At 40.4% G+C, this 19593-nt stretch overlaps 1 protein-coding gene across 1 annotated transcript; it reads left to right on the top strand.

Moving 5' to 3' along the window:
* Positions 1-9370: 9370 nt before the first annotated feature.
* Positions 9371-19381, top strand: LOC137074956 (tripartite motif-containing protein 16-like protein). Its single transcript, XM_067443063.1, has 6 exons — positions 9371-10033; positions 16259-16354; positions 16440-16673; positions 18079-18238; positions 18391-18426; positions 18665-19381. Exons 1-6 carry the CDS (start codon positions 9458-9460, stop codon positions 19183-19185), a joined length of 1623 nt encoding a protein of 540 aa, XP_067299164.1. The 5' UTR covers positions 9371-9457; the 3' UTR covers positions 19186-19381.
* Positions 19382-19593: the final 212 nt, after the last annotated feature.

Here is a 19593-nt window from a genome sequence, read left to right as displayed (position 1 = left end):
CCGGTTCCCGCCTCCTTCCTTCCCATCTACGAACTGTATTACACTGGTGCTGAAAACGGAAGAGGAAGGAGGGACATGCTGTCGAAAAGCCCTTCCTTCTCCTTTTATGCTCCCGTCACATGGCCGCGAGACGAGACCGGTGTGCCATGCAGCTGGCACTCGTCAACACTAATCACCAGCCCGCTCTCGCGGTCCCTCGCCCCACTGCCTGTCACACCACACACTTATTAGAGACACAACAGTTATTTTAGCTCTAAGAAAAGTGTCCATTACCAACACAATCCAATCAGAATCGTTAGACTGGATCTAACTGTTTATTAAAACAAACATTATATTGTAGACAGAGTTCAGACTGGCACTCATGTTGTGTGTTTGCTCACGTGATAACAGCAACGTCATACGCACATGAAGACACGGAGGTTACCGTGGTGTGTAAAGCGAGTTACTCCTCCCAATTCTGCTAGTTTTACTGAGATGCCTTATCCCCTGCAAATTGGCCATTAATATTACAGATGTCCTGAGGTAAAATTACTTTACCCCTACGTCCCCATGTTAATCTAATATATGTATATGTATGTGTATATATATATATATATATATATATATATATATATATATATATATATATAGTAATAATATAGTCATTTAATGTAATAATGTCACTCGTAAACTTTCATTTTTTCCCCTCAGGCATTACTCATGCTTCCAATACAGGCAGCATCTCTCCAGGTGCTCACAGTGTCCTGCCTCTCCCGTTATTAATGCACTATACATATAAGAATAAACCATCTAAAATGCTTTGAATCATACTACTAAAACTAAATGTGATCTGATGATTTAAAGGATATTTGCACTTTGACTTTGAGGAGTGCCGCTGAAAAGAATGTTTGCGCTCTCACTTTGAGGCGTGTCATTCCAGCAGCTTGTCCACTTCGTCATAGTTCTAATCACATGAAGGCTTGTCAGAATGACTGCTCTCAGACTGTAAATGTTTAGCTCATCCAAGAATTTCAATTCTGCACTTACTCACTCTCATGTTGTTTTCGCACGTCAAGCAATCATTTGAATATCTGTGTTTACTACAATATGTGCGATGTTGTATATCTGTTGTTCATCATACAGTCTTGTTCAAAATAATAGCAGTACAATGTGACTAACCAGAATAATCAAGGTTTTTAGTATATTTTTTATTGCTACATGGCAAACAAGTTACCAGTAGGTTCAGTAGATTCTCAGAAAACAAACAAGACACAGCATTCATGATATGCACGCTCTTAAGGCTGTGCAATTGGGCAGTTAGTTGAAAGGGGTGTGTTAAAAAAAATAGCAGTGTGGCATTCAATCACTGAGGTCATCAATTTTGTGAAGAAACAGGTGTGAATCAGGTGGCCCCTATTTAAGGATGAAGCCAACACTTGTTGAACATGCATTTGAAAGCTGAGGAAAATGGGTCGTTCAAGACATTGTTCAGAAGAACAGCGTACTTTGATTAAAAAGTTGATTAGAGAGGGGAAAACCTATAAAGAGGTGCAAAAAATGATAGGCTGTTCAGCTAAAATGATCTCCAATGCCTTAAAATGGAGAGCAAAACCAGAGAGACGTGGAAGAAAACGGAAGACAACCATCAAAATGGATAGAAGAATAACCAGAATGGCAAAGGCTCAGCCAATGATCACCTCCAGGATGATCAAAGACAGTCTGGAGTTACCTGTAAGTACTGTGACAGTTAGAAGACGTCTGTGTGAAGCTAATCTATTTTCAAGAATCCCCCGCAAAGTCCCTCTGTTAAAAAAAAGGCATGTGCAGAAGAGGTTACAATTTGCCAAAGAACACATCAACTGGCCTAAAGAGAAATGGAGGAACATTTTGTGGACTGATGAGAGTAAAATTGTTCTTTTTGGGTCCAAGGGCCACAGGCAGTTTGTGAGACGACCCCCAAACTCTGAATTCAAGCCACAGTACACAGTGAAGACAGTGAAGCATGGAGGTGCAAGCATCATGATATGGGCATGTTTCTCCTACTATGGTGTTGGGCCTATTTATCGCATACCAGGGATCATGGTTTAGTTTGCATATGTTAAAATACTTGAAGAGGTCATGTTGCCCTATGCTGAAGAGGACATGCCCTTGAAACGGTTGTTTCAACAAGACAATGACCCAAAACACACTAGTAAACGGGCAAAGTCTTGGTTCCAAACCAACAAAATTAATGTTATGGAGTGGCCAGCCCAATCTCCAGACCTTAATCCAATTGAGAACTTGTGGGGTGATATCAAAAATGCTGTTCCTGAAGCAAAACCAAGAAATTTGAATGAATTGTGGAATGTTGTTAAAGAATCATGGAGTGGAATAACAGCTGAGAGGTGCCACAAGTTGGTTGACTCCATGCCACACAGATGTCAAGCAGTTTTAAAAAACTGTGGTCATACAACTAAATATTAGTTTAGTGATTCACAGGATTGCTAAATCCCAAAAGAAAAAAAATGTTTGTACAAAATAGTTTTGAGTTTGTACAGTCAAAGGTAGACACTGCTATTTTTTTGAACACACCCCTTTCAACTAATTCAACTAATTGACCAATTGCACAGCCTTAAGAGCGTGCATATCATGAATGCTGGGTCTTGTTTGTTTTCTGAGAATCTACTGAACCTACTGGTAACTTGTTTGCCACGTAGCAATAAAAAATATACTAAAAACCTTGATTATTCTGGTTAGTCACATTGTACTGCTATTATTTTGAACAAGACTTAAGTCATCATTCATGTCTCTTCAGAAGATTTGGATTTGGATTAGACACTCGATTTATGATTTTATGATTACATTATGACATTTTTTGGATCTTTGAAATTTGAGGAATAATGGACTTTAAATGGAGGGACAGAAATCCCTCAGGTTTCAAAGAATATCGGTAACACTTTACTTGAAAGTTCATAAACATGCATAAAAACTCCTTCATATTCATGACACGTGTCATGTCATGATTATAAAGGTGTCATGTCAGTCTTATGCACACGCCTTCAAGTAAAGTTTTACCAGAATATCTTGATTGTTTGGAAGTTAAACGAAAAACAACATGATGGTGAGTACATGACGACAGAGTTTACATTTGTAAATTAGTGTTCGGGTGACTTATACCTTATCAATAGGCCTCCTACAGCAAGTTGAGCTGTAAAAAAAGATAAACTCTATATCGCAATTCATATAGTTTCCATCAACAATACATATCGTCACATTTTTATATCATGATATATCGTTTAACAATATATTGTTACCCCCTTAATATCCACTCCATCTCCATCCGTATTCACGCTGCCCCTAACATACATACACATAGTCTTATATACCTACTTGTTGTGAGCATTTGTCAGCGTCTGTGTTGTCGGTCTTCCATGTTGTGTCTCCTCCATCGGCCGATCGAAACCAAGGGCTACCCGGCAGCCTGGATAAGTAGTGCCGGGTCATGTCGGCAGAACACAGCTGGAAGCCGCTCCCCCATTGTATTTATTTGTGTGTGTGTGTGTGTGTGTGTGTGTGTGTGTGTGTGTGTGTGTGTGTGTGTGTGTGTGTGTGTGTGTGTGTGTGTGTGTGTGTGTGTGTGTGTGTGTGTGTGTGTGTGTGTGTGTGTGTGTGTGTGTGGAAGGGGTGTGTGACACGTGTTGTCTCACACCCTGTTATGTAGCTTTGACAGGTGTAAGACTCGGTTTAGCCATAGGCGTTTGCTAGGTCTGCTCTCACCAGAAAGATTAATCTTACTGAGGTCTCAGCCCCTAGAGCTCGGCTAATGTTTGCTAAGTTGTTAGGCTCTTTTGAGTCTCCTTGGCTGCTGTGAGAGTCGCTAGGCTCTACCCAGAGCTCCGCTAGGATAGCAATTGTGAGAGGTAGGCTCTCTGAGCCTCCTTGCAAGAAGCCTTGAGCGTGGGCCGTTGTTAGGTCTCCTCCCTATTTAGAGAGTCATGTTGAGGCATCTAATCCTAGTGCTTGGCAGTTTAAGTTGTTATGCTCTCTGAGAGCCTCCTTGGCTACTGCGAGCGGTGTTCGCCCTCCTTTCACTAGAGATTTCTTATTAAGGCCTCCACTTCCCAGAGCTCCACTGGGATATCAATTGTGAGTTGTGAGTCTCCTTGGCTGCTGTGAGTGTTGCTAGGCCTCCTCTCCTTAGAGATAATTATCTTGTTGAGGCCTCCATTCCTAGAGCTTGGCTTGGTGGTAGTGTGGTATGCTAGGTTGTCAGGCTCTCTCTGTGTTTAGCACATTCTAAGCCTTTACGGTACTGCCCATGCGTTAGAGCGTTGCTCTGCCTCGTTTGAGGCCTCCACTCTTCAGGGTTGTACACTGTAAAAAAAATCCCCGTAAAATTTACGGTAAAAAACCGGCAGCTGTGGTTGCCAGAATTATACCGTAAAAAATACGGCAGTTACGTTTTAGTTTTTACGGGGCAACAACATATAATTTAAAGGTTTATAATGTAATAATCACGGTTGAAAACCGTTTATTTTACCATTCAAAACTGTACATTGTAAAAAAATACCCATCAAATTTATGGTCAAAAAACGGCAGCTGTGGTTGCCAGAACTTTACCATAAAAAATACAGCAGCAACGTTTTAGATTTTATGGGACAGCAGCATATAATTTAAAGGTTTATAATGTGGTAATTATGGCTAAAAACTGTTTATTTTACAGTTCAAAACCATATAATTTGAAAGTTTATATTGTAATACTTATATGTACACAGTGCACTATAAACAATTACGGTAAAAAAATATTTAACTGAAATAATATTAATTTACCAACTTATTGAAATGCTAATATCTGTTATGTACCTTTGATATAGATTGACAGCCACCAATTACAGTGGTGATGAGAATCACATGATGAATCAAAGCTCATCACACGCAGCTTTTGGAGAGACAATATTAACATATAGAAGGAGCACACACAAACACTAAACACCAAACACCATCATGGTAACAGACATGGCTTTTTAAAAAAATGCAATAAACATTAATTTAACAACATTAGATGTAAAATAAAACATTAATGTACATAAGTGATTAGAAAAAACTAAGAAGAAACAGTTAATTCAATGAAAATGCATCAAATGCGAAGTGTCACGTGGGGAATTCTGGGAATGTCAATTTACGGTTTTTCACTGTTAATTACACAATGACCTGTTGTTTTTCACTTCGAAAAACTGTAAATTTAACGGTGTTTTACTGTTAAATAAAATAAAATGTATAACATTTGTAAATTATACAGTTTTAACCTGTAAAATAAATGGTTTTTAACCGTAATAATTACAGTATAAACCTTTAAATTATATGGTCCTGTCCCGTAAAACCTAAAACGTAATTGCCGTATTTTTTACGGTAAAGTTCTGGCAACCACAGCTGCCGGTTTTTTACCGTAAATTTTATGGGGAAAAACTGTTGTTTTTACGGGAAAACGCTGGCAGCTGCCGTTACCAGAGAATTATGAAACTATGCACACTATGAAAATCAAAATTAGGCGTGGTTAGAGGAGGCACTTTTTTTTTTTTTTTTACATAAATATAAATATAAAACCAGTAATTATTACATCAAAATGTAAAGACTAAAAGAAAAAAGGAAACAAAAAGCATAAGATTTATGTATTTATATTGCATATAAATTTTCAATGGATTTGGATTTTTTTTACATAAACAAAATAATAAACTTAATGTGATTCATATTTCTAAGTATACACAGATTAAACGGGTAAGATTTGTGTAATTGTATTAATAAACTGAATGTGATTGATATATGCCAGTTATACGTAAATTAAACAGGATGGAAAAGCACACCAAAAAATGCTCATGTTAAATTAACACTTCCCGGTGTTCATGTGTGTGTTCACTACTGAGTTAAAGTACCATTGAAGCAGTGTTGATGTTAATTCGATAATTAAGTGATGATTGAGCATTAGTGGTGAACACCTGGTGATAACCATGATGGTGAGCAGTGTTTGCTTTAGTTGGGCTCTTGACCCTTATCTCTTTCACATTCGTTTTCTGACTGCTTTAACTGTGTTTGTAAAGCACTTTTGTTATAGCATGGAAAGCCAAGAAAGAAACATGGCCAGGTGATTTGGCTCTTTAGTGATGATTAAATAATCGTCATGTAGTGGTTGAATCCCTGAGCTCATTCAGATTCTAATGCTCTGGTTATAAAGGTGATTAGCCGTATGTGTAAAAATATTCATGTGGTTTGCAGTATGACAGCCAGTATAATTGTTGTAATCAAACAATATGCAGGTTTATAAAAAAAGTTTTAAACTACAGCATAATTTAGACACACACAGACATCAAGAATCAGTGTATGTGTCTCTACAATGGTGACAAGCAAAAAAAAAATCAGATAAACATCTACTCTTAACATGAAACAAGCTACTATAAAACATCACAAGAAAAACAGCAAAAGTAAAAAAAAAAAGTTGTCAGAATCAAAGAAAATTTGTCAATTCAGATGGATAATTTATTCATGCCGCAATGCATGCTGGGACCCATGGGAGAGTTTTGATTGGTGGTACCCAGCATGCACTGCAGCATGAAGCTTTTCATTGATTGTCACCATTGTTGAGATTAATACACTGATTCTTGATATCTGTTTGTGTCTAATAATTGCCATAGATTAAAACCTTATGCACACTTTTCTATTTTATTTTTTTAGCTGTGCATATTATTAGATTGCCACAACATTGCTGAAACTCATGCTGTAGAATGAAATGCTAGTTGGCCACTATAATGAATAAAACAAAATTAACACACATAACAAGGACCTTAGACTCTGAAAAAGATCAGTGATCACTAGATGATGATTATAGCATCATGAACAAAGAGCCAAATCACCTGGCCATGTTTTAGCTTTGCTTTCCATGCCATAACAAAACTGCTTTATAAACACAGTTAAAGCAGCCAGAAAACTAATGTTGGAGAGTCAAGGGTCAAGAGCCCAACTAAAGAAAACACTACTCACCATCATGGTGACTTCAAATAAACCTATTATTTTCATTAAAACATAAATTACACAAATAAAGTCAGTCTGGTTAGTAATGCATGAAGCTGGTAATGTTGTTTGTGGAGTTGTTTAATCCTCTGATGAGATCTTCAGAGATTTAATGTCTTCTTTTATCTTCAGTTGATTTCATCTAAAGCTGTGGCTGAAGTCAGATGTAGTTCTCGTGTTTCTCTTTCCTTCAGTGATTCTGATCTGTTATCATCAGGTGTTCATCATTAATGCTCAATCGTCTCTTAATTATCTCATTAATGTCAACACTGGTTGAATAGTACTTTAACTCAGTAGTGAGCTTCTCATCTGAGAATCTTACCTGTTTCATTTATGTTTGATTTACAAATAAGATTTTCATTAAGTTTATTAATTTGTTTGTCAAAATTACATAATCAACATGCATGGAACATTTATATGCAATTCAAATACATGTTTAGACATTTTTTAAGTGCATAAACTTGTAAAATTACTTACATTTCTAAGAACAACTGACTAAAACATAAGTTTTTACAATATTTAGATATCAAATTAACAAAATAGATTTTAAAGTATTACAGTATTTATCTGTTGTTGATACCAATATTTGTAGGTTTAACAAACAAATTTGTTTATAATCACATGTTGTTGTAAATATAACACAATATTCTGTTTAACAGTTTACAAAAGTTCATTGTGATTTAAACAAAAAATATATGTTTTTGGGGTTCTAATAATATTCTGTTGGGATTTTACATTGTTTTTTTGTAAATGTTACAGGCATAAGGTTAGATCTATTACAGTTATTCACCGTATATAGTACGGAACCTCTCCTACGGAAACTTTCTGTTTACCAAATAACAGTTTTTAACCGTAGAATATTACAACCTTACACCGTTAAAATCACGGTCATTTTTTAGAGTGTATAAACATGAGTCCTGAGTGTTAGGCTATCTGTGTTAGGCTCTCCTTGGACACATTGAGAGTAAAAAAAGACAATTGCTAACATCTCAGACACGTTAATGTTGTGATTAGTAATTAATTAGTAATGCTTTACAATTTGTTATAGTTATTTATTAGTTATTAGGGATGACAATCATATTCAGTAATTATTGATTACCTAATAAGAAACTATCTTAGTCCTAAATTAACTCTTACTTACTGATTAGTTAAGCTTTTTTCTATATTAGTTAATAGTAGTAGCTGAAGTGTTATGTAGTACTACTCATTAGTCCTGCATTACTTCATCCATAGTTACTTATTAATGATGGACCATTATTCTAAAGCGATACCGCTTGTTGTTGTTTACAAATCCATCTTGAAAGTAGCAATTATCAAAAAATGTGCGTAAAATACAATATTCATGTTTAATGTCTACAGCGTATAGTTGCTGGAGCTCATGCTGTAGTTAATCAGAGTTTCTGTAAGAAATAATGTTAAGTTAATAACACATCACCTTTACAATCAGAGATTAGACACTAGATGAGATCAGTGAATCAGACCACTAAATTATGTTTATGTTATCATATTTTTTTCAGTAGCTAACATCAAAATTTTCTTATCTATATAAATCTGCCAGATAAACAGTTGCAGCAGCCAGAAGAAATCATGCGAAAAATGTCAAGAGTCAAGAGCTCAACTAAAGGAAACACTAATGAGGATAATGGTGATTATGAACGTCAAATTAACCTTTCAACAAAGCATACATATTGTCAAGGTTCATGACACATATACAGTTTAAATATGAAAAACAGAAGCTCAAGGACCAATCAAATCAATTGACCTTTATTTTTATAGCGCTTTATACAATACAGATTGTTTCAACTCAGCTTTACAGTGATAAGCAATATCATCCAACTGTAGCCACAAATGGGTGTTATCGTGCTGGTAGGGGTTTCCGCTTTCGAAGACTAGAACGCCCCAGTCTTCTTCTTCTTCGCCTCTTCTGCTTAACTGATAGCTGTCAACACCCGGATAAATAAGTTCAACATTTGCTAGTTAGTTTTTCTCAAACAGAAACTTCAAAATAAGATCTAGCATCTTGCAACATGACATCATTACTTTGCGTAAACATACATGCCACTTTCTAAAGCCAAGTGGTGTGTTATCTGTACGCATTTTGAGCTATCCACGTGTATGTCTAAGCCGTGTGATTCCACGTGAATCTCTACGCCTAAACGAACCATCATCCCGCATGTGATTGCTGTAACTGAACACCTCAATTATATAATAAATGTTTTTGCATTTGCTGTGGTATAAATTCTGAACTCAGCAGGTATGAGGTTATGCAAGTCTATCAAAGAACGTTATGTCCCTTGATAGACTTGCAGATAAACCGGTTTTGCACACGTCATTCTAGCACAAAAGCAGGAATCAGAAATCGTATGACTTCAGGAAAAGAGATACTTAAGTGTAGTTGAGCTGGTGTGTGTTTGTGTCTCTGTATTCATTCAGTAAAATGGCAGAAGCGAGGACTTCATTGGACCAGGATGAGTTGATGTGTTCAGTGTGTCTGGATCTCCTGAAGGATCCAGTGACCATCCCGTGTGGACACAGTTACTGTAAGATCTGTATTACAGGCTCCTGGGATCAGGAGGATCAGATGAGAGTCTACAGCTGCCCTCAGTGCAGACAGACCTTCAGGCCAAGACCTGCTTTAGCTAAAAACACCATGATGGCTGAACTGGTGGAGAAACTGAAGAAGACTAAACTTCCTGCTGACTGTTATGCTGGAGCTGGAGATGTGCAGTGTGACGTCTGTACTGGAAGAAAACACAAAGCCGTCAAGTCCTGTCTGGTGTGTCTGGAGTCTTACTGTCAGAGTCATTTTGTCCGTCATGAGGACTGTCACTCCCGTAAGCCACATAAAGTGACCGATGTCACTGGACGACTGCAGGAGATGATCTGCCAAACACATGATAAACTCCTGGGGGTTTTCTGCCGCACTGACCTGAAGTTTATATGTGTGCTGTGTACGATGGATGAACATAAAGACCACAACACTGTATCAGCCACAGCACAGACAGAGAAAAAGGTAAAAATCACACACTGATCAAATAATGCTGACACTATTTATACTTGCACCATAAGATCAGGAAACATTATTCACACTGCAGACGTCAGCAGAAGTGAACAGCAGATCTGTGCTACACCGAATATAACGGGAAATATGGAGACAATGCACTTTAAACATAGGGTAGAAGACAAAGACCTCTTATAAATATTATGAGTAAATTATAAAGTGCTTTACTTTAAAAAAAAATAAGTTGTTTGTGTCATTTTAAGCAGTAAAAGACTTGTAAGGTGTAGTTATAGGTGTAATAGATATTGTGCAGATCTGAAGAAAAGATATGAAACTATGGGATATATAATATATTATAACTTAAGTGGATAAAATTATCTTCATGTTATAACCACAAAGGTAAGTATTACTACTGTTATGATTATGCATCAGATGACAGAACACATTATAAGGTTGTTTATAAGGCGTTATGCATGTATTATAATGCACTAAGAATATCCTTATAATGGATTAACAATATAGGCTTTGTGAGTCTGGAAAAACTAGCTGATGCCGAAATGTCTAATTGCTCTGAGAAAACAAAGGAAATTAGCATCTGAACTCATTCATACAGTTAGCGTCTCTGTCCTAGATGACATCACACTGAATGAACCATCTACAAATGACACTAATCTACATGCCTTTCCTTTCACATGAAACTTCCCCCAAACTCCTGCTCCCCCTCATATTGAGACCACCTGAAATGCACCAGAAATCTTTGTTAGAATGTCAATCCTCACGATACAGTATTTATGTGTTTAATATCATTTGAAATGTCTCAGTGCGACTGGTACAAATATCTCTACTCCACAGAAGTAAACTAGAACATCATAAATGTTTTAAGAGTTTAAAGATATTGACTTGGTGTATGGTGGGTGTGGCTTTCAGCCATTTGGCCTCTCTCTTTGGCCTCTCATTAATAGGACTTTATTAATGCAAATTCCTAATGTTGAACTCATGTTTACATTTGAAAGAGTTTCAAATGGTTCTGGGTATGCATCTGGTTCTGGGTATTTAAGGAAATGTTGCAAAGAGCTCAGGGCTCGATTCTGTAGCCAGGTCAGCCCGTAATGCTGGATGTCTCAAGATAGCCAGCATTATGCAATTTTCAGAAGTCAGGTATACATTTCATTCTTTACTTCAGAGTATTTGATGTTATATTGATTGGGCTACCATTGAATTGATTATGTAATTGGCATTATACATTTACCTGACTGTTGACATTCTAACCTAAATTCTAAATTATGATTAAATGAAGTCAGATAACGAGGAATTGGAATAAAATCCCTTTTCCCGGCTGAAAAGACGAACGCGCAGCGACCTTCACCCGCCGATCGTTCGCCTCCATTGGGACGATTTTGGCAGCCTTACAGCTTCATGGAGTTTCCTTTCGTTCAGTCACTCTGAGTAACGTCAGTGACTGATAACTGGGGGTTGCGCCTAGAAGCCAATCATCTTTGAGATCGGAATTTGCATGCGTAACCCTGCCCCACCGTGTAGGTGTATGCTGGCAGTTGCATTATGTTTCTGCTTCAGAGCCAATAGCATCTCTTCACTTCCTCAAGCCTGAATTCTGAAGTTCTCTCTTCAGTCTTTGAGACGAGTGGTTCTCCAGGGTGTTGGTGTGACTCCGCATTACAGCGATCTCACATTGCCTTCCTGCTGATCTGTGCAGTGATCTTCAACAGCTGTGTGGGTTTTCCCTGGGTGACACTCTGCAGAGCTTTCCTTTCACATAAAGAGCTTGTACGTGGCACATCTTTTTCAAGACGGTTTGTCTGTGCACTTCCGGGTGCGATCGATCTCCGTTACTGTCTTGGGCACATACACTGCTTGACGTGTTTGGGCGTCAGCATGTCCGGGCAGTGTTTGTGGATGTACCATGTTCTCACTGCAGTAACATGATCATCACAATGTTGCGGTCGAGACTCAGTGACCTCCGTAAAGGAGAGAGAGCCCCCTCTGCCACACCCCAACCTATCATCTCTGAGAGGGTGGTGCTTTGGTTGGTGGCCAGGGTGACCTGAGGGCAGTGCTGTGTTTTAAAGAACCCCCGACGATCATTCCTCAGGCCACACCCCCCCTCTCGCAAACCGCTACCAGCGAGTGCTTGGGCTGAATTGGCGGGACCGCCTGTTGATGCCCCGTTCATTTCGTTCACACTCCAGATAGCAACAAGATGTCGTTTGCTGCATCTCAAGGTGGGCTAGAGTCCTTTGGAGATGATGATTCAGCTATGCTCGCCTTCGGGTGTGTTAACACAGATCGGATTTGACCTACAGTTGACAGCCATGTTATCTCGGGCTGGTGTGTAAATTCCGCTTTGTCAAGAGCGCTCACGGTTGGGCGGTTGGATTTTCGGGGCGGCACCTGACAGCTGTTGGGCCCCGCCCCCAATGCCTCTTCATTCTGAGATACATGAGGAGCTCACTTGGTCCTAGAGGTCCTTGTGTCTTCCCGTGACTGTTCAGTGGCATTCTCCGCCTTCTGGGGCCGTCTAAATGTACACTGGGGTCCCTACCCATGGTTGAACAGAGCGTTGCACACTATGGTGTCCATAGAGTGCTTTGACATGACGTGGCGAGGCTATCCTAAGCGCCCTCCCAAAGCCTGTGGGCTTGTCTACTTCGGTGGCGAAGTCCTGCAGAGCTACGGGGTAAGCCACTGCCTCTTTGCGCATGCACAAGGGTAGAGTAGGGGTGTCCCCGACTAAGGATTTACACATTTGAATCAGAATTTTCTAATCTCTCTATGGTCGACCGATAGTCGAATCATCTATGTGTGTAAACCATAGACCGGAAAAAAAAAAAACGGTATAAACAGGTTGGGAAGGAGGCTAAGACTATTTTTATTTTACTTTACACACGGCACACAGCCACCACTTTTAATAAAGTGATCAAAACTAGGCTAAACTACACATTCGTAAATTAACCGTTCTCTCATAACATTTAAAAGCCGCGATCGAAACAGAACATCACACAAATATATAAAAGAACATTTTGATAAATAAACCTAAAAAAATACCTGCCTAGAGACGGAAAGAACACTTTAAGTGCGTTTATATGCACATTCTTAAGCCGATTGTGCCTAAAGGGGGTCGCACACCGGACTGAAGCTCAGTGCCGTGTCTCAGGTATCTCATACCAGGCAGACGTGAACATTATATATGCGCAAGCTCAATTTTGAATTGACTTCTGACAGAAGAGCTGCACGATGAGTGTATCTTGTAGCACAGGGTGAAATCAGTATGTACATTCACGATTTGAGGGATATATACATTTAATCGCCACGGACAGGTGTCAAATGCCGCGATCGGTGTATATGTGTTTGAATTTAAAAGGCGCAGTGCGTCCGGTGCGAAACTCAGAGCCCTTAAAGGACACGTCTTTATAACACTAATATTGAGCACCCCCATATTGCCAAAATGGTATGATCCTCGTTTCATAACACCCGCGAAGATTCGACCATGATCAGTGGTCGAATCCTGTCCTGCATATCGATGCATCAAATCTTCGACTGTTAGGGGTCACCCCTAGGGTAGAGTCGATCCAGGGTTCTTCAATGAGCTGCGGGCCGCCACCAACCCCACCCTCAAGGCAGTGAAGGTGACCACACGCTCCCTGGGTCAGGGGATGTCCAAAACTGTGGTCCGGGAAAGACACCTGGCCTTACCTGGTTGATATGGGGAGGCTGAGTGAGCCCGCCTCCTCAGCTCGCCCATATCCCAGGCTGGCCTCTTTGGCGGCACAGTCGAGGACTGCACCTAACAGTTCTCGGCCGCCCAGAAGCAGACTGAGGCTGTTAACATACTGCCCCGGTGGCCAGCTGCTGCACCGAGTCACCGGCTCAGTCACGAGCAGGCTGAGGGTGTCTGTGGTCCAAATGACCCCATTGGGGCAGTTCCTGGGAGCCTGGTTACAGCTTCCGGGACTGTCTCGCTGGGTCGCAACCAATCCAGGCTCTGCACGTCCTGAACCGATCCCTTCACGGGCTTCCGTTCAGGATGTTGACAGCGAACTGCATTTTCAAATGCGTTCGTCCATTTGATTGGTTTGCAGTGATCGACCTGAAGGACGTCTCCTTCCTACCTCGACACAGACCGCTCCTACGGTTTGCTTTCAAGGGGCGGGCATATCAGTTTATGAAGATTGTCGAGGCAGCCCTTGTGCCACTCAGGCAGCACGGGGTTCGCATCCTGAACTACCTCAGCAACTGGCTCATACTGAGTCACTCTTGAGAGCAGGTGTGCGAACACAGAGACCTAGTGCTCTAGAACGTAGCCTGTCTGGGCCTTTGGGTCAACTGGTAGAAGAGCAAACTCTGCCCTCTGCAGAGGATCTCTTTTTTTCGGTGTGAATATCGACTCGGTTGCTGTCACTGCTGACTTGCCTCCGCCAAATCGAGAGCAAAAGTGCAGTTCCACTGAAAGTATTTAAGAGGCTCATGGGGCATATGGCATCTGCAGCCGTGGTAACTCAGACTGCTTCATATGAGACTGCTTCAGCACTGGATTCGCGATCGAGTCCCGAGATGGGCATGGCAGTCTGGCACGCTCCAGATTCTAGAATCTCGGGCCTGCCTTCAGACTCTCACCCTGTGGTTGAACCTCAGCTTTCTAGGGGCAGGAGTGCCCTTAGAACGAGTTTTCAGGCATGTTGTTGTGTCAACGGAGGCCTCCACCACTGGCTGGGGTGCCATGTGCAATGGACACGCTGCCGCAGGATCTTGGACAGGACCCCAGCGACTGCTGCATGTAAATAACCCTGTGGGAGTTGCTGGCAGTATGGTTCCCCCTGCACTGGTTATGAGTGTTGCTGAAGGGTCAACATGTACTCTAGTCCGGTCAGACAACATGTCCACTGTAGCACACATCAACCACCAGGGTGGTCTATGCTCCCACCGTATGTCTCAACTCGCCCGCCATCTCGTCTTATGGAGTCAGAAGCAACTGAGGTCCCTTCGTCCATATCCCGGTAGAACTGAACTGTGCAGCTGATGAGCTCTCACGGTCTCGGCCACTTCATGGAGAATAAAGACTCCATCCCCAGATGGTCCAGCTGATCTGGGAACAGTTTGGCGATGCATAGGTAGATCTGTTTGCCTCCCACAAATCTTTCCATTGAAGCCTGTTCTATTCCCTGACCAGGGGCACGCTCGGCAAGGAAGCACTGGTGTATAGCGGGCTGCGGGGCCTACGCAAGTATGCATTCTCCCAGTGAGCCTTCTTGCACAGGTTCTGTGCAAGATCAGGGAGGACAAGGAGCAGGTCATGTTGGTTGCCCCGTATTGGCATGGTCTGACCTGTTTCTTGGAACTCCTACTCCTTGTGACAGCCCCTCCCTGGGTGATTCCTCTGAGTAAGGACCTTCTCTCTCAGAGACGAAGCACCCTTTGGCACCCGCATCCCGATCTCTGGAAAACCTCCATGTGTGGCTCCTGAATGGGACGCTACCTCCGGTGGTGGCTACCATATCTTCCACTAGAGCAGAGTCTACACAACACGCCTATGCGTTGAAGTGGAACCTTTGTCACCTGGGTGTTCTTCTCGCCAAGAAGACCCCTGGAAATGCCTGATCGGGTCTGTGCTCTCATTCCTCCAGGAAGGGTTGGATCGAAGGATGTCTCCTTCCACCCTCAAGGTTTATGTGGCTGCGGTATCTGACTACTACGACCTCTTGAAGAACAATACGATATGCCAAAATCCATATCGTGTATAAAAAATATCTCGATATATTTTAAATATCAAGATATATCCCACCCCTGTTGAATGAAAGGGAACGTCTCGGTTATGAATGTCACCCTCATTCCCTGGGGAGGCAACGGAGATGTAACGTCCCTTTGCCACATCTGCTGTACCATGGGAACGGCCAGGAGTTCAGTCCTTGCTCCTCAGCAGGTAAACATAATGTGACATTGCCAGCATACTTCCTTATATACACACGGTGGGGCGGGGTTATGCATGCAAATTCCGCATGACTGTGACATTGGCACTGATATTGGGCATTTTTTAACATCTCAAAGATGATTGGCTTCTAAGCTGAAACCCCCATTCATCAGACACTGATGTTACGTCTTCGTTACGTCCTGAGGGAACGAGGGTTACATACGTAACCAATAAGTTTTTTTCCCCCAAAACCTCCCATGATGCTCTAGAGCAGCAGTATAAAGTGACATCTCTGTCATTGGTTTCTGCTGCAGAAGCGGCTGAAGGAGACGCAGAGGTCATTCCAGCAGAGAATCCAGCAGAGAGAGAAAGATCTTCAGCAGCTGAGAGAGGCTGTGGAGGCTCATAAGGTGAGTCTGGAGAAGAAGAGAAGTTTGAGAAGTCTCAGTCAGGACTCACTGACCCACTGTGTGATTGTGATGTGTGTCCTAACAGCGCTCTGCACAGACAGCAGTGGAGGACAGTGAGAGGATCTTCACTGAGCTCATCCGCTTCATTGAGAGAAGCCGTTCTGAGGCCACACAGCGGATCAGAGATCAGGAAAAGACTGCAGTGAGTCAAGCTGAAGGACGACTGGAGAGACTGGAGCAGGAGATCAATGATCTGAGGAGGAGAGATGCTGAGCTGGAGCAGCTTTCACACACACAGGATCACGTCCATTTCCTGCAGGTAACAGAGATCTAGAAGAACAAGAGACTCACAGAGGAACATTTCATGAGAGCAAAATGAGCCGTTGATCTGTGTGTTGGGTTACTATATAATTGTCAGACAGATCTGATCATCTTCTGTTGAAAGAGACAAGCTTACATATGCATTTCAGCTCTAGAAATCTCTTAACCCGTTAACTGTTTCCCCCTTATTGAGAATAGATGTGAAAATGCAGTTTCCAAACTTAAATGGCTGTAATTCACATCAAAAGATGAAAGTAGGGAAAAGTTATGGGAGTTAAATTTGTACTAATAGTATGTACTAATTTTATTTTATATAAAATATATATTTTATAAAATAGTTTTTACTTTATAAATAAAAATACTCAAATTGTTAAGCCATATAAGTCCCAAATTTAAAGTTGGTATAGCACAAATTGAGGTTCCCATGAGATTTTGTTTAGGCAAAAATAGCCTTTTTTTGTTATACAAAAATAGCCACCGAAAAGAAGGGGTTAAGAAAACCTGTTTGGGGCTCTTTCTTCTTTAAGATGTATGTATGTGTATTTTGCTATCAAACTGTTCAAAACTTTATTCACATTTTTTACTTAACTTTTTTTTTTTTTTTACCAGATTTTTCTGTCTAATTTCTTACTGCATGGTAAAATCATTGAACGTGTCTTGAAAGTCCTTTGAGATGAAGCCATTTCTGAACATTTTGGCCCAATTTCCCAAAACTTACACATTCAAAATTTAAATAGCAACATTTCTAAGCATTGATATAATACTTTTTTATTAATTATATGAATATATTTTTTCTCAACATTGAAACGATTCCCCACCGATGTACATTAATTATTTTTTTCACAAATATTGGTTGCAGGAACAACATTAGTGTTCGGTGGTTCAGCGTAGTTAGTTAGCAATGAAAGTTTTACAGATTCCAGTGCACAGGATCCAAATTTAAGATCTTTTATAGGAAATTGATTGTCCGGTTTACTTTCTATTGAGACTTCTTGTTGAGCATTTCTCATCACTCGCTGCCCGATTACTAATAAAAAACCTCACTCTGTGCTTTTAAATAATGATAATCTCTAGACATGCAATGTATTCAACAAACAATAAATGCACAATGCTTAAAATAAAATGAGAGTTATAATAAAATGTTAAAATGTTATAATATTTCCTTTAATAAAACAACAATATTGTTTCTTCTCTCTCAATAATGCAACAGTAGCCGATTATTTTTTCAATAAAACTTAGTGCTTTATTAAAAGTTAAATATGAGAAGAATGAAGCTGATGATGTGAAAGTGCTGGATTGAGGAGGAGCCACTAAAGATCATCAAGAGCTGCTCAAATCTGACAGTAGTGCAGGTTATTGGCTGAAGTGTGGAGGTGATGAGCTTTGGTTTCTGTCTTCTGTAGAGTTTCCAGTCTCTCTCAGCTCCTCCTGAATCTACAGACGTCAATGACGATCCCTTCAGTTCTCTCTCCTCTTTTGATGGCGTGAGAGAATCTGTCCATCAGCTGAGAGACAAACTGGAGGATTTCTGCAAAGAGGAGCTGAAGAAGATCTCTAACAGAGGTAAAGTCCTGGAGATTCATCTGCTCTCAGAAATCATCCTCCATCATATCATATATGTAGAAGATCATATTAGAAATGTCTTAGGAACGGATGCAGGTATTATATTATCTTGGCATGATAATCACACTCTTCATCTCTGTTGATTTCCACAGTCATTGTTCCCAGGACCAGGAACGACTTCCTACAATGTAAGTTACTGAGAAAACAAGCAGAAAACCTCACTGAGTGTGTTCATGTTCTTCCTGGAGAAGGAGAAAGAAAACATTACAGAAGAGTTTTAGAGTTGATCATGTCAATGATGATTTGCACAGGATCTGGTAAACTGTACTGAGACACTGATGATATATTGAACATGAAGAGTTCAGCTCCATTAAAAGATCAGACAGATTCATAATTCCTGATTCTTATGTGTTTTATCTCCACCAGATTCTCGTCCGCTGACTCTGGATCAGAACACAGTGAATAAACACCTCCATCTGTCTGAGAGGAAAAGAGAGATTACTAACACAGTCACAGTCCAGTCATATCCTGATCATCCAGACAGATTTGATGAGTGGTGGCAGGTGTTGTGTAGAGAGAGTGTGTGTGGACGCTGTTACTGGGAGATTGAGTGGAGTGGTAAAGCTGTGTGTATATCAGTGTCATATAAGAGCATCAGCAGGAAGGGATCGGGTAAAGAGTGTGTGTTTGGAGGTAATGATCAGTCCTGGACTTTGTTCTGCTCTTCCTCCAGTTACTCATTCACACACAATACCATAGAGACTAAATTCTGTGTAAAGCCCATCAGCCATAGAATAGGAGTGTATGTGGATCACAGCGCAGGAACTCTGTCCTTCTACAGCGTCTCTGACACGATGAGCCTCATACACACAGTCCAGACCACATTCACTCACACACTCTATCCTGGGTTTACTGTTTATAATAAATCATCAGTGAAACTGTGTTGATGAATGAGAATAGACTGTAGAGAGATTACCCATAATGCTTTGAGCTGCATGATAAATCATAAACGCTGAGATGTTATAGAGTCTTTCTCTTCATCACATTAATAATATATGTGTATGTATATGCGCATATGTATATATGAGAGAATGTGTGTCTATTTCTTTGCTCTTTTGTTCATGATATGCAAAATAAAATTTTATATAAAATGAAACACTCTGTTTCCACACATCAGTTTCTCTTGAAAATGAAAGTACAATGAGTAGAATGTCGGGACTGTCTGAGGTTGAATTCATAAATAAAAGACTAAAAACTGTTTACAAAAATAACTTATTTTTTGTCAATACATTCAGATAGATAGTATAAAAAGAAAAACTGTTTTCACACTATTATTAGTTGTGTAAATATAAATT

This window comes from Pseudorasbora parva, chromosome 5 (genome assembly GCF_024679245.1).
Source record: "Pseudorasbora parva isolate DD20220531a chromosome 5, ASM2467924v1, whole genome shotgun sequence".
Lineage (NCBI taxonomy): Eukaryota > Metazoa > Chordata > Actinopteri > Cypriniformes > Gobionidae > Pseudorasbora > Pseudorasbora parva.
Note: the sequence above shows the minus strand (reverse complement) of the source record. Positions and strands in the feature narration are given on the sequence as shown.

Excerpts from the sequence above, each read along its gene's own strand:
- LOC137074956 (XM_067443063.1), top strand. The coding sequence starts at position 9,458 with ATGGCAGAAGCGAGGACTTCATTGGACCAGGATGAGTTGATGTGTTCA. Across the intron at positions 10,034-16,258 it reads CAGCACAGACAGAGAAAAAG|AAGCGGCTGAAGGAGACGCA; the intron begins GTAAAAATCACA and ends TTTCTGCTGCAG. Across the intron at positions 16,674-18,078 it reads ATCACGTCCATTTCCTGCAG|AGTTTCCAGTCTCTCTCAGC; the intron begins GTAACAGAGATC and ends TGTCTTCTGTAG.